Raw genomic sequence first — 13,566 nt, 5'->3', positions numbered from 1 at the left:
CTGGTTGACTTACGGTGACGGCTTCAAACCTCTTCAGTTACCGCAGCTCACACCTTCACATCCATAACCCCTAACCTCAGAGATTCCCCAGAGAAACGAGGCTCCCCCAGCTCCCAGCACACCTAGCAGAGAAGCCACCCTCACCTGCTCCCCCGTTTCCCAGGGAAAAGTCAGTTGGCGCTCTGGGTCCCTTCCCTCCTACTCTGATCTGGTCCCCTCGCCTCCCGGGGCCTCTCCGCTGCTGCCCCTGTGTCTCCCGTACCCCATCCCCCGTCTTCTTTGCTGGCTCCTTCCCCCAGTACAAGCAGGCTCAGTTCTTCTTCCCCCGCCTGTTTTACTCGCCAGCTCCCAGTCCGTTTCTGTTCTCTCCTCCACTACCATGTTTCTGTAGAAATGGCCTTCTCGCTCTGAAACGCTCTCACTTCTCTGCCTGCACCACCCGCCGTGGTCTGCTTCCATCCTCTCTCCATCCCCGACAGTGCACTTCCCCAGGGGTCCAGTGACTTTCGTGTATCCCAAAGGCCGTATGATAAAGTATGGATGACATTGTGTCCATCCATGAGGCTCTTGTGAGGAGGAAGGAGGAAATGGGATGATAAGATACAGCACTTGAGACAGTGTCTAGAATATTGCAAGAGCTCAGTGACTGTAAACTGCTGTTATTACTGTTGTCGTCTGTCACACGCTTCACTATTGCCTCTGTGTGTATATCTGCGGCTTCATCCATCACCCATGAAGCCAGGACTCTGAGCTGTATTGTCATATTCCCAAGGACTAGCATGGTACCTGGGATAAGCTGGGGCTTAGCAAGTATTGGAGAACTGGAGGGCGGTCACTGGGGCTGGGACTGTGTCCTTGGGCTCTGGGTTATGTGGCCCCTGTAGACAGTCTGGCCATCATCCAAGCTCTGACTGGGGGAGGTGCTCTTGCCTCTTGTGCTTCCCCTCTCGTGGTCCTCTCCTCACCTCCCCATGCTTCCCTCTCCTTACCAGGATGCCGGGCCCCTTCCCTTGCTCCTTGGTCTGTGCTGGGTACAGTCTGTCAGCAGAGTCACGGAGCCCTGTCAACAGCAGTCCAGGCACTGCCCCGTTGAGGGCCTCCTTCAGCACAGGCCTCCCTGCCTGTCACACACATCATGCATGTGGCTCCAGCCTGTCTGGATACAGATGTCGTCAGAGTCCCTAAACAGAAGGAGGGGCAGCAGCTGGCAGCATTTCCGAGCAGGAGGGGTTTTCTAGGAAACAGTAGGGACGTCACTGGAAGCCTGGACATCACTTTGGAGCAGGGGGGGTCAAAGTGCCCATGAGGAGCTGCACAAAGCCGCCCTCAGAGCTCCACAGGTGAGCAAACTCGGCCTGTACTGGCCCATGGGGGCCCACACTCTGGAGCCGGTCACCCCAAATTCTTTTCCCTCTTCCAGCCAGTGGTCATTTACTGAGCACCTGCTGCGTCCTGGCCGTGTGCTGGGGAGGGAACAGGCATGTTAGTATGCAGTCAGTGCCAGGAGGGTGCACAGAGAACAGTGGGGACCTGGAGAGGCTCCTTCAGCCCCATGTGGCTCAGGGAAGACCCAGTCTGTGCAGAGGCAAAGACACTGGAGTCGGGCTGAAGAAGGAGCAGAGATCCAATTGAAGGGGAAGAGAATTCCAGGCAGAGGGCGCAGCAGGTGGCAAGGCATGGAGGTGTTAAAGAGCCTGGCAGGTTCTAGAATCTTTAAGTTGTTGGACATGGCTAAAGCTTAGGGAGAAGGAGGAAAGGAGAGGGAGTATCTGAAGCAGGGAGCTTAGCATAAGGAACTCAGATCACAGTCTGGGGCTTTGTAAACCAGACTAAAAAGCTTAAACTTTATCCTCAAGCAGCAGCAGCTGTTGTAGTTGGTAGAAACCTATATCAAACTAATTCAAGCAAAAAGGAAATTGATTCATTTATATAACTGGGATGTTCAGAGCTGAAGTATCTTCAGGCCCACCTGGATTAGGACTCTCATATCTTGGCTCCACTTTCCCTGGGCTTGACTGTTCTGCAGACGGTTCCTCTGTGTAACCACAAAAGATGGTTCTAGCAGCTCTAGGCCCACAGGTGACACATTTTTTCTTTCTTCAAGGTGCAGATAGTAAGTATTTTCAGCTTTGCAGGCTATGTACTCTCTGCCACAGCTACTCAACTCTGCTGACACAGCATTAAAGCAACCATAGACGTTATTAGGCAAATGAATGAGTGTGGCTGTGTCGGGTTTTTTTTGTTTGTTTTTTTTTTTGGTTGTGCTGGGTGTTTGTTCCTGCAGGGGCTTTTCTCTAGTTGCATCAAACAGGAGCTACTCTCTATTTGTGGTGTGCAGGCTTCTCATCACTGTGGCTTTGGCTTCTCATGTTGTGGAGCACGGGCTCTAGGCACATGGGTTTTAGTATTTTGGCTCATAGTCTCTAGAGCACAGACTCAGTAGTTGTGGCGCGTGGGCTTAGTTGCTCTGAGGCATGTGTATTATCTTCCCCGACCACGGATGAAACCTGGGTCTCCCGCATTGGCAGGCAGATTCTTTACAACTGAACCACCAGAGAAGCCCTGTGAAAGTGAAAATGTTAGTCACTCAGTCGTGTCCTACTCTGCAACCCCATGGACTTGTAGCCCACCAGGCTCCTCTGTCCATGGAATTCTCTAGGGAAGAACACTGGAGTGGATTGCCCTTCCCTTCTCCAGGGGATCTTCCCAACACAGGGATCGAACCCCGGTCTCTTGAATTAGCAGGCAGATTCTTTACCACTGAGCCACCAGGGAAGCCCTGTGGCTGTGTTTTAATAAAATTTTATTTATACAAACAGGCAGCTGGCCTTTGGGCCATGATTTGCACAAGCCCTGTTCTAGGCTAATGCAGCCTTTACAGCTCACTACCTCAGAGGAAAAGAGAGAAGAGAGAGACTCTTATATCCCTTAGTGTCCAAATATTAAAGCCCAGAGAAGAATTTGATTCATCCTACTTGGGTCAAGTGCCCATTGTCAAGTCAATTACTGTGGTTCCAAGAGGTGAAGTATCTTGAGTGGTCAGTCTATTCCACGTGCCCACCTAAGCAGCAGTGGGGAGTCAGCTCAACAAGGACCATATGGAATAAGAAGTGGGTACTTTACAGAAGAAGGAGGAAGGAACACAGATATCCACTGCAAGGTGCCAACAAGAAAGAGCATGAAATGAGTGCCCAAAGTTACCAGTGATGATCCAGCTTGAAATTGGTCCTGACACCACCTCGGGGCATCAGGCCAACCCCTGCAGTGCTGACGCACGCCCTGTCCTGGCCTTTTCCCTCTGAGCAGAGCCTGCTCCTCAGCTGCCTTGTATCCAGAACACACTTGCCCACTCATCCTTTCCCATGCTGCGCCTGCCTGGGTGGGACTAGAGGGCAGGTCACTGGGTGGGGGCCAGGCTGAAGCTCCCCTGCCCTTGGGGGATGCTGCTGCGCTCTGGCGGCCTCAGCAGTCTCTCTCTTGGCCTTGAACGGAGGGTCGCTTCTGGTTCTCTTCCCTCCTGAGCCTTTGTCTGCACTCCCCTTCTCCTCAAATCAACACTTTCCCCATCATGCTCCACGAGCTCACATATACTTGTCTTTCCAGGCTCAGCATCTCCTTCAAGATTTTTCTAAACCCTAAGTTGGTCTGAGGCTTTTATGTTGTTGTTTAATCACTCACTCATGTCTGACTTTTTTGTGACCCCATGTACTGTAGCCTGCCAGGCTGCTCTGTCCATGGAATTCTTTAGGCAATAATAATGGAGTGGGTAATCATTCCCTTCTCCAGGGGATTTTCCTGAACCAGGGATGGAAGCCAAGTCTCTTTGCACTACAGGTGGATTCTTTACCGTCTGAGCCACCAGGGAAGCCCCACCCTTCCCTATTCCAAAACACAGAATGTGCAGACTGATTTTCTTATGGTTATTTGTTTGCCTGTGTCTACCATTAGCTCCTGAGGGGAAGGACCAAAGCTAGTTTACCGTAGGTCCCCAGCCAGCGCTGAGCACAGGACTTGCCACCAAGCAGGCAAGCAGCCATTGGACGGGGCTGCCTGCTTCAGCTGCAGCTCATCCTGCGTAGGGTTGGAGGCTGCCGCTTCGTGCTCGTGTTTGGTTGGTTGGTACCTGCTGTTTGTCTTCCCTGCCTCTTCTTTCAGGACATAGATCCACCTGTCTTGCAGATTCATGACACTTTCTCCTCTAACTCCTACTCTTCTCCTGGACCCATTCAGGTAGGTTAGCAGGAGGAGTGACAGCTGAATGGAAGCTGGACAAATTATTGGCAAAGTGCTCATCTGGCTTGCTTGGACATATATCAGAGTCTGACAGTTCAGGGCCATTTATGGTGGGGCTGCCACAGCGAGATCCCAAATGAGATGGGGTAGATTCTAGAGAATGTGTGTCCCTCTGCTTTGCCCACTCCTTCGCTCCCCAGAGCAGGTTCTAGAAAGGAGGATCTCTGGGGTTTGGCTTTTACCTCGTTGGATGACAGTCTCACTCTTTTGGCCTATGGCTGAGTCTGGCAGATTGCTGTGCTGGCCCCTGGTGTCAGGACCCACTCCTGGGCTCTGCCTTCCTTTTGTCTCCCAGGCTGCTTGGGCTCTTCATCCTTACTGTGAGAAATGGCCAGAAGGCTGGTCACCCAACCCCGTAGGCACAGATGGAGGGCCAAAGCTGTGTGTTGCCTTAATCCAGCAAGCCCACATCTGGAGGCAGCTTTCTCTGCTGGGTTGGTAGGGACTAGGAGGAAGACCCTGCTCTGGGTCTGCTGGTGCCCATAAAGAACCACTTCCCTCCTTGTTAGTGAGACCCAGTTAACTTCCCTGCTGGTCTCTGGGCACAGGCTTGATGTTCCAGGCCTTAGGAAATGGTTTAGGTGGGTGAACCAGGATTGGGGACATTCACTTTCTACACTGCACCTTTGCCACACTTCTGGGCATTAAATGAGCTGGGAGAGTCCTTTGTGTGTGTTGCGGGTAGGGGGCTCCTGGGTTGCCCATCCTGGCTGCCTGACTGACCAATGTGCTGAGTTCATCGTCCTCTCTCAGTTTATAGGTAGGTGGGCAGGGCACTCACATGGGTCCTGGGGTTCCAGCCTCGCTATGAGAGGCACAGGGGGTCAGACCCACCCTTAGCATGTGCCCTCCTAGAGTCCCAAGTCTCCACTCTACTATGGTCTACTGTCCAAGAAGAAAAGACAGATCCCAGTGCAGCTTCCGCCTCCTCATTCCCCTGTTCCTTCTCACGCACTCACACACACCCTCCTGAAACCTGATCTCAAGGCTGCTTCGCGTGCTGGGGTTCTCAGAGCTGGTAGAGCTGGCGGGCTGGGGCCTGTCTGCTGGAGCCTGCCCCACCCTGCCCCACTACCCCCTAGGCTAGGGCAAGCAGGTCAGGCATCCCACAACCCTGCTAGTCTGGCCAGTTATTTTGTATCTCAAGGGCCACCTCCACCCTGGCTGGGCCCCCAGACTGGCACTGGTCTCTGGACAGAAGCCCCGGAACTCTCCTCCAGGTGTAGCATGGGGCTCTGCCCAGACCGCCTGCACAATTAACACACACACACACACACACACACACACACACACACACGCGCGCGCGCGCGCGCATACACCACCTTTACCATCACCCCACCCCATTTCCTGTTCTTTATGGCCCCCGGCTCAGTTTCCAGGCCTCCGCAGGCACTGAGCCACCTCCTGGGGGCTGAACAAAGCACAGTGGAAATCCTAGTGGAAGAGTACAGGTCTGCCTGGGGGAGTGAGGAAGGCTGTCCAGGGAGAGCAGCCTCTGAACCTGAAGATTGAGAAGAGATTTTCCAGGCAAATAGAGAGGGAAGGGGATGAGGTAATACAGAGAATGGTGAGGGGGCTACATTTCAGGCAGAGACTGCATGTGTAAATCCATGAAGAACAGCATGTTCAGGGAGCTACAAATAGCACAAGGTTGATAGAACACAACTAGTTTCAGAGGAATAAAATCCAGATAACAGTAGATCAAGGAGTGAATAGGAGATGAGGAAGCTGAGACAGAATATCCACCTCTCTTTCTCGAAGTTTTGCCAGGAAAGGATGGAGAGAGATTGGTAGCGTGGGCGCATAGTCAGGAGAGTTTGAGTTAATTTGTTGTTGTCGTTGTTCAGTCACTAAGTTGTGTCTGACTCTTTGTGACCCCCTGGACTGCAGCACGCCAGGCCTCCCTGTCCCTCACCATCTCCTGAAGTTTGCCCAAGTTCATGTCTATTGAATCTGTGATGCCATCCAACCATCTCATCCTCTGTTGCCCTCTTCTCCTTCTGCCTTCAGTCTTTCCCAGCATCAGGGTCTTTTCCAATGAGTTGGCTCTTCGCATCTGATGACCAAAGTACTGGAGCTTCAGCTTCAGCATCAGTCCTTCCAGTGAATATTCAGGGTTGAGTTCCCTTAGGATTGACTGGTTTGATCTCCTTGCTGTCCAAGGAACTCTCAAGAGTCTCCTCTAGCACCACAATTTGAAAGCAACAATTCTTCAGTGCTCAGCTTTCTTTATAGTCCAACTCTCACATCCATATATGACTACTGAAAAGACCATAGCTTTGACTATACGGACCTTTGTCAGCAAAGTGATGTCTTTGCTTTTTAATACACTAGGTTTTTCATAGCCTTCCTTTGAGGAAGCAAGAATCTTCTAATCTCGTGGCTACAGTCAACCATCTGCAGTGATTTTGGAGCGCAAGAGAAGATAGGTCATTGCTTCTACTCCCCTCCACCCCCTCATTTGCCATGAAGTGATGGGACCAGATGCCAGCTTTTTCCCTCTCTTCCTTCACCCTCATCAAGAGGCTCTTTAGTTTCCCTTCGCTTTCTGCCATTAGAGGTAGTTTTCACATAGGAGAGACCTGAGCTTACTGTATGCTTAGCGGGAAACAGACAAGAGTGGGCTGCATGGTGTGATGGAGAGACCAGCTATAATGGATCTGAGGTAAGGTAAGAAAGTAAGAAGTGCAAGGAGTTCCTATCTGATAAGCTTGATTTTGTCTCTGAAGTGAGAGAAAAGAAGAGATGTCTGCTTAGCTAAGGCTGAAAAAGGATAGAGTTCATGGAGAGTGAAGAAGATTTGCAATAGCCACAGAGCGAGTGTGAGGGCTCGCCTAAGGCTCAAGTCCATGAACTTGTAGGGGAACAAGTCTGTGTGTGTGTGTGTGTGTGTGTGTTCTAGCAGCACTTTGAGTTTATAAAGGGTAAGAGTGTCCGATTTGATTAATCTTTGATTGGATTTTGCCTTACGAATGAGACAAAAGACAATGGAACAAGAGGGTATAGCATCCTGGCAAGAGAGACTGAAGAGATAAATGGAATTCTAATAAAGAGGGAAATATAACCTGGGAATGAAGAAAGCCTTTTAAACTAAAACTCAAAACCCAGAAGTCATAAGGGAAAAGATTAATAAATTGACTTCATTAAAAGAATCTATTATAAAAAGGAGGGAAAAGGCAAGAAAACACCACAAGCCAAGTGAAAAAATAAATAAACTCAAATTTATTTGCAATTGTATCTCAAATGGCTTATATATATAATATATCAAGAGCTTCAAAAGAGAGAGATAGAAGATTGTTAGCTAATGCTGTGGTGGTCATCATATTGCCATGTATGTGTATGAAATCAATGTTGTACACCTTAAACTTACACAGTGTTATATATCATTTATAGTCAATTATATCTTAATAAAGCTGGGACAAATAGAAGAAAAAGACCAGTAACCCTTTGAGAAAATGGGCAAGAGATATGAACAAAATTCACAGAAAAGGAATTGCAAATGGCCCTTCCATATATGATGATGTTCAATTCAAAGCATAGTAAAAGGAATACAAATTAAAACCACACTGAGATACTATTTGTCAGACTGGCAAAATTGAAATGTTCAACAGAATACTCTGTTGGGGAGGCTGTGGGGGAAATGATACTGTCATATGTCCTGGTGAAGGGGAGTTTGGCTATGGATCAAAACTGTACATATGCATTTTCCCTTTGATCCAGCAAACCCAACTCCAGGAATCTATTTCAAAGATACACTGGCAAATAAAAAAAAGATGGATGCATGGTTGTTCACTGTTAGGACTGTTAGTGGTACCTACTCTAAGAAAAACGAGAAACAACCCAGGGAACTGACTGAATAATATATATGCATAACCACAATGAGGTATCATGAAGTATATAACTCGTATCTACTGCTGTGCATTGATCACCAGAGTATATTGAAAATCAGTGAAAAAAATAAAAAAGTAAAAGTGTATGTGTTACAGTTTACTGAATATAGAAGGGCATAGGAATTCACACACATATGTATTTGCTTATCAAAAAAACAATGAAGGAAAAATAAAAAACGAGTAAAAATGAATACTAAATGGGAATAAAGTAACAGGAGTCAGACACAAATAAAAGTTTGATTTCTCTGAATATATCTTGCTTTGTGAATTTAATTCTGGAATTCTATAGTTTTATGTCATCATAAAACAAAATTAAATTAAAATGAGGGATAAGCAAATTTTAAGACACAAAAAGAAACACATGAACCTAACTATGTATTGTTGATGAAGTGAACTCAGCAGGATTATTTCAAAATAATTTTGCAAAAGCAAAATAGTTTAACTGTACTTCTCTAGTGGGATATACCCTAAGCAAAGAGAACTATAAAGAAACTTTAAATCACTTTTAGTAATGATAGTGTTAGTAATAATACTGGTGGTATTATCCTGAATCTGCCCTCTGCATTTTGTGTATGTATCTATATGTGTAGATATTAACATATAGATATATACACAAACATTACTATGAACAAGGAAATCAGCTTAAGAGAAAAGATATATAAAATCTAATGGTTTCAACATATCTTTTCATTTGTGTATCCCTGTAAATTCTATTAGGGGCATCATTTTTTATTAGGTTACCAGCAGAATGGTTTTTGTTCAATTTACAGAGCAATATTTTCATAATATTATAAGGTGAAAAAAAAGTAGTCTACTGAGCAATCTAAAAAATAATATGGGAAAAGGAAAATCAGTATGGAAATATACCCAAGGTTAATTGTCTCTGTGTTGTAGGATTATGAGTATTTTTACTTGTGCGTGTGTGTGTGTGTGTGTGTGTGTGCATGCCTATTTGTATCTTTTCCCCAAAATTAACACATATTACAAACAACACCAAAAATATAGGCTTTTTTTTTTTAGTAACAATTAACATAATGAACACCATTGCACTCATCTCACATGCTAGTAAAGTAATTCTCAAAATTCTCCAAGCCAGGCTTCAGCAATATATGAACCGTGAACTTCCAAATGTTCCAGCTGGTTTTAGAAAAGGCAGAGGAACCAGAGATCAAATTGCCAACATCCACTGGATCATGGAAAAAGCAAGAGAGTTCCAGAATACACTATTTCTGCTTTATTGACTATGCCAAAGCCTTTGACTGTGTGGATCACAATAAACGGTGGGAAATTCTGAAAGAGATGGGAATACCAGACCACCTGACCTGCCTCTTGAGAAACCTATATGCAGGACACGAAGCAACAGTTAGAACTGGACATGGAACAACAGACTGGTTCCAAATAGGAAAAGGAGTATGTCACGGCTGTATATTGTCACCCTGCTTATTTAACTTCTATGCAGAGTACATCATGAGAAACGCTGGGCTGGAAGAAGCACAAGCTGGAATCAAGATTGCCGGGAGAAATATCAATAACCTCAGATATGCAGATAACACCACCATTATGGCAGAAAGTGAAGAGGAACTGAAAAGCCTCTTGATAAAAGTGAAAGAGGAGAATGAAAAAGTTGGCTTAAAGCTCAACATTCAGAAAACTAAGATCATGGCATCTGGTCCCATCACTTCATGGGAAATAGACGGGGAAACAGTGGAAACAGTATCAGACTTTATTTTTGGGGGCTCCAAAATCACTGCAGATGGTGATTGCAGCCATGAAACTAAAAGACACTTACTCCTTGGAAGGAAAGTTATGACCAACCTAGATAGCATATTCAAAAGCAGAGACATTACTTTGCCAACAAAGGTCCGTCTAGTCAAGGCTATGGTTTTTCCAGTGGTCATGTATGGATGTGAGAGTTGGCCTGTGAGGAAAGCTGAGCACCGAAGAATTGATGCTTTTGAACTATGGTGCTGGAGAAGACTCTTGAGAGTCCCTTGGACTGCAAGGAGATCCAACCAGTCTATCCTAAAGGAGACCAGTCTTGGGTGTTCATTGGAAGGAATGATGCTGAAGCTGCAACTCCAGTACTTTGGACACCTCATCTGAAGAGTTGACTCGTTGGAAAAGACCCTGAGGGATTGGGGGCAGGAGGAGAAGGGGACAACAGAGGATGAGATGGGTGGATGGCATCACCGACTCTATGGACGTGAGTTTGGGTGAACTCTGGGAGTTGGTAATGGACAGGGAGGCCTGGCGTGTTGTGATTCATGGGGTTGCAAAGAGTTGGACACGACTGAGCGACTGAACTGAACTGAACTAAACATAATGAACTTCCTAATCAGCTGGAAAGATGGGGGGAAAGGAGAAGACAAAGAAAATAATGTATTGAGATCATTTGGCTAGATCTTAGGAGATTTTGCTAGCATATAAGACCCAATATCCTAGGAAGCAGATAAAATCCTGTCCATGCCTGACTGAGAAACTGCAAAACTTTTATAAGCTCAAGCCTAACACAGAAGAGCTTGCCCCAGGCTTACCCAGGGACCTTATGGACTCTGGCCAGAATCCTCAGGGCCTCTGGTAAAACATCAAATGTATTGATTCACTTAGACCGTGTGTACCAGGTATGAGAAACATGACTGACTCTTGAACTCAGAAGGGGAGTGAGCTGAGAAGAAAGCCAGTGTGCAGGAATGGCCCTCCTGTGCTGTTACGTGTTGACAGCTTCTTCCTGGCAACAAAGGATGGGGAGGGAGCAGCACTGAAATTTTTCTGCCTCTTTCAAGTTCGCTTCAAAATCTCCAATAACCTTAGACCTCCAAGTGATGACTGCTGTGATTCCCCCCGGGCCTGGTGATTGTAACGATGTTAGTGATGATGGGAGCGAGAAATGGATGCTGAGGTTCAAGTTCGCTGGGAGGGGTGAGTTCTAACTTCTGGGCCAGGAGAGCCCCTTCCTCCAGTCTTCAGTTTCTCAGTAGAGTGACTCAGGCTGTTACAGAGACAGCCACCGAGGCCTAGGCCTGTACACCTTCATTCTCAGCCAGGAAGGCCCTGAGCAGAGGTCCACACCCAGGAAGTGACCAGGTGCTGGCCATCTCCAGGGCTGCCTTTTCAAGGTCTCAAAATCAGGGTGCTAGGTTCTAGTGGGGCTGTGTTGTCCAAGCATCTCTGAAAAGCTTGGTTTCTCTTGTTCCTCTCACTCTGCCCTCACTTCCTTCTGCACCCCTCTGATGCCATCCTTACCTCCCAGCCTCCCCCCTGCCCTGCCCACTCCCTGGCTTCCCAAAATGTTCCCAGGTTTCTCTCCCAAGCTCAGCATCACTTCATGCTTCCCCCTCTTCCCCTTTTCCCTCCCATCTTCCCTCCACACCAAAATTTGCCCTCCCTGTAAGCTCCATGTCCCTCCCCCACCTCCCTGGGAGCTTAGTGTTCCCTTTGTCCTCCTCTCTGCCAGCAGAGTGCTCAGGCGTCTGCTCCTCTGAAGCCTCCCCTCAGCCCTCCTGCCTCTCAGCTGCAGGATACTGCAATTCCTCCCTTCTGTCAAACCTCCAGCTCTGATGGCTGTTCACCTGCTTTGCCCTCTCACCGTGGAGCCTCCTTCCTCCTCACTCTGGGTGGTCCACCTCCCAGAATTCTCTCCCAAATTCTGTCTCTCTGCACTGGCTGTATTCGAGGGGATTTTTCTGCTCACTGGACAGCATCTCATCTCTGAGTTCCCAGCTTGCAGGAACAGCGAGGACAGCCGTGCTTGTGGGATGGATGCAGGCGTGGATAACCTGCCAGAGAGCATCCAGCTCAGGGATGTTGATCCCTGCTGAGTGCATCCTGTCTCTCCACTCCGGCAGCTGGCCACATATGCCTGGCCAGTCCCACTCCTCCAAACCCAGGCTCTGCTGAACAAGGCCTATCAGACCCCACGTAGAAACTACCCAATGAGTAGGCTGGGGTCGCCGGGGGTGCTGGAACATAGAGGCTGGCTTCCAGCAGATCCACAGTCAAGACAGATGCCAGCCAGCCCTGCAGCTAGTGCACTCTGGGACCCTCAACAGCCCTGTTGTATTCCAGGTTCTCAAAGCCAGCACCCATGTTCCTGGATGACTCCTTCCGCAAGTGGGCTAGGATCCGGGAATTTGTGCCGCCTTTTGGGATCAAAGGTCAAGGTATGTTGGGGACCCTGCCCCACTCTATATTAACATCTTGTCTCCCAGGTTACCTCCCTGGGCCTCAGGGCAGGGCTGTACCTTCAGCAGTCTCCCTGCTGGGGACCCCTCCCCCCCCCCACAATGCCCTACCTTCCCTCCCTTTTTCCTGTCCTTGCTTGTCTTCTGCTTCTTTAGTGGACTGTTTGCTCAGAGCTTTGCTGGGGCTACGTACACAGTAGTGGAGTAGACAGATGTGTCCTTCCCCTCACAGAGCTCCTGTCTGACGCAGACACTAGTACTTGGGGGGCAGGACAGTAAGGCCTCTGATGAGAGAACATAGTGCCGTGAGACCACCCAAAAGGGGTGCCTGAGACATCCGCACGAGAGGACTAGATATGAGGGGGGACATCCTAGGGGAAATAGAGGCCTGAGACATCCGCACGAGAGGACTAGGTATGAGGGGGGACATCCTAGGGGAAATAGAGGCCTGAGACATCTGCACGAGAGGACTAGGTATGAGGGGGGACATCCCAGGGGAAATAGGGGCCGTGCCCCATGACTGCCCCCAGACCCCTCCGTCAACCCCTCCTGATGTTCTTCACCTTATGTAGCCTCTCCTCCAGTCCTTCCTTATCCTGTCCAAGGCTAGCCTTTCCCTCCGATACTCTCAGAACTGTCCCCTTCCATTGCTTCAGGGGCCTCACCGTGCAACTCCTGACAAAAGACTTTCACGTCACTGAGAGTTTAACAGTTCTGTTTCTGTGACAGATTTTCTGCCCCCATTTCAGGGCATGGTGGATTTTTGGCTTTACATCATACATAAAAGGATCAGATCCCAGTTCTACCTCTCTACTAGCTGTGACCATGGACAAGTTGCTCACATGTGTTTTCATCAGTTACATGGAGAGAATAAGACTGCCATATCAGGTTGTGGTCAGAATTAAATGAGATGACTGTTGAAGGGTGATATTGTTTAGCTAGCAGACTCCAGAATGCCCAAACCCTCTACTCAGCCAGCCCACCCCTCCCTGAAAAGAAGACAGTGGCCAGCAAAAGGATAGTCTTGGACTGGAGCCTTGACCTTCAAAACCTCCAAGGTTGGGTTCAACCCCATGAACTCCTTTTTCATGGGTGCAGGGAGCCAAGCAACCTAACTTTTCTCGTAAACCCTCACTCGAGATTCTGATCCTACTAAGCGATGAAGGGCAGGAAAGGCCAATACAGAGCCCATCATCCAGCAA

The 13,566-nt window shown here is 48.2% G+C and overlaps 1 protein-coding gene across 11 annotated transcripts in view; it reads left to right on the top strand.

The window, feature by feature from the left end:
• Positions 1–13,566, top strand: part of ST3GAL3 (ST3 beta-galactoside alpha-2,3-sialyltransferase 3) — a 214,608-nt gene that overhangs the window by 175,469 nt on the left and 25,573 nt on the right. For 10 of the 11 annotated variants that reach the window (XM_006044555.4, XM_006044554.4, XM_006044549.4 and 7 more), the window contains one exon: positions 12,249–12,343. In XM_006044555.4, the coding sequence (XP_006044617.1) occupies positions 12,249–12,343 (95 nt within the window). Of the gene's footprint in view, positions 1–11,055; positions 11,103–12,248; positions 12,344–13,566 lie in introns of those variants that run through there. The other variant, XM_025288925.3, reaches the window with a different exon arrangement.

Source organism: Bubalus bubalis, chromosome 6, assembly GCF_019923935.1.
Source record: "Bubalus bubalis isolate 160015118507 breed Murrah chromosome 6, NDDB_SH_1, whole genome shotgun sequence".
Lineage (NCBI taxonomy): Eukaryota > Metazoa > Chordata > Mammalia > Artiodactyla > Bovidae > Bubalus > Bubalus bubalis.
This window is presented reverse-complemented; position numbering and strand designations above follow the sequence as displayed.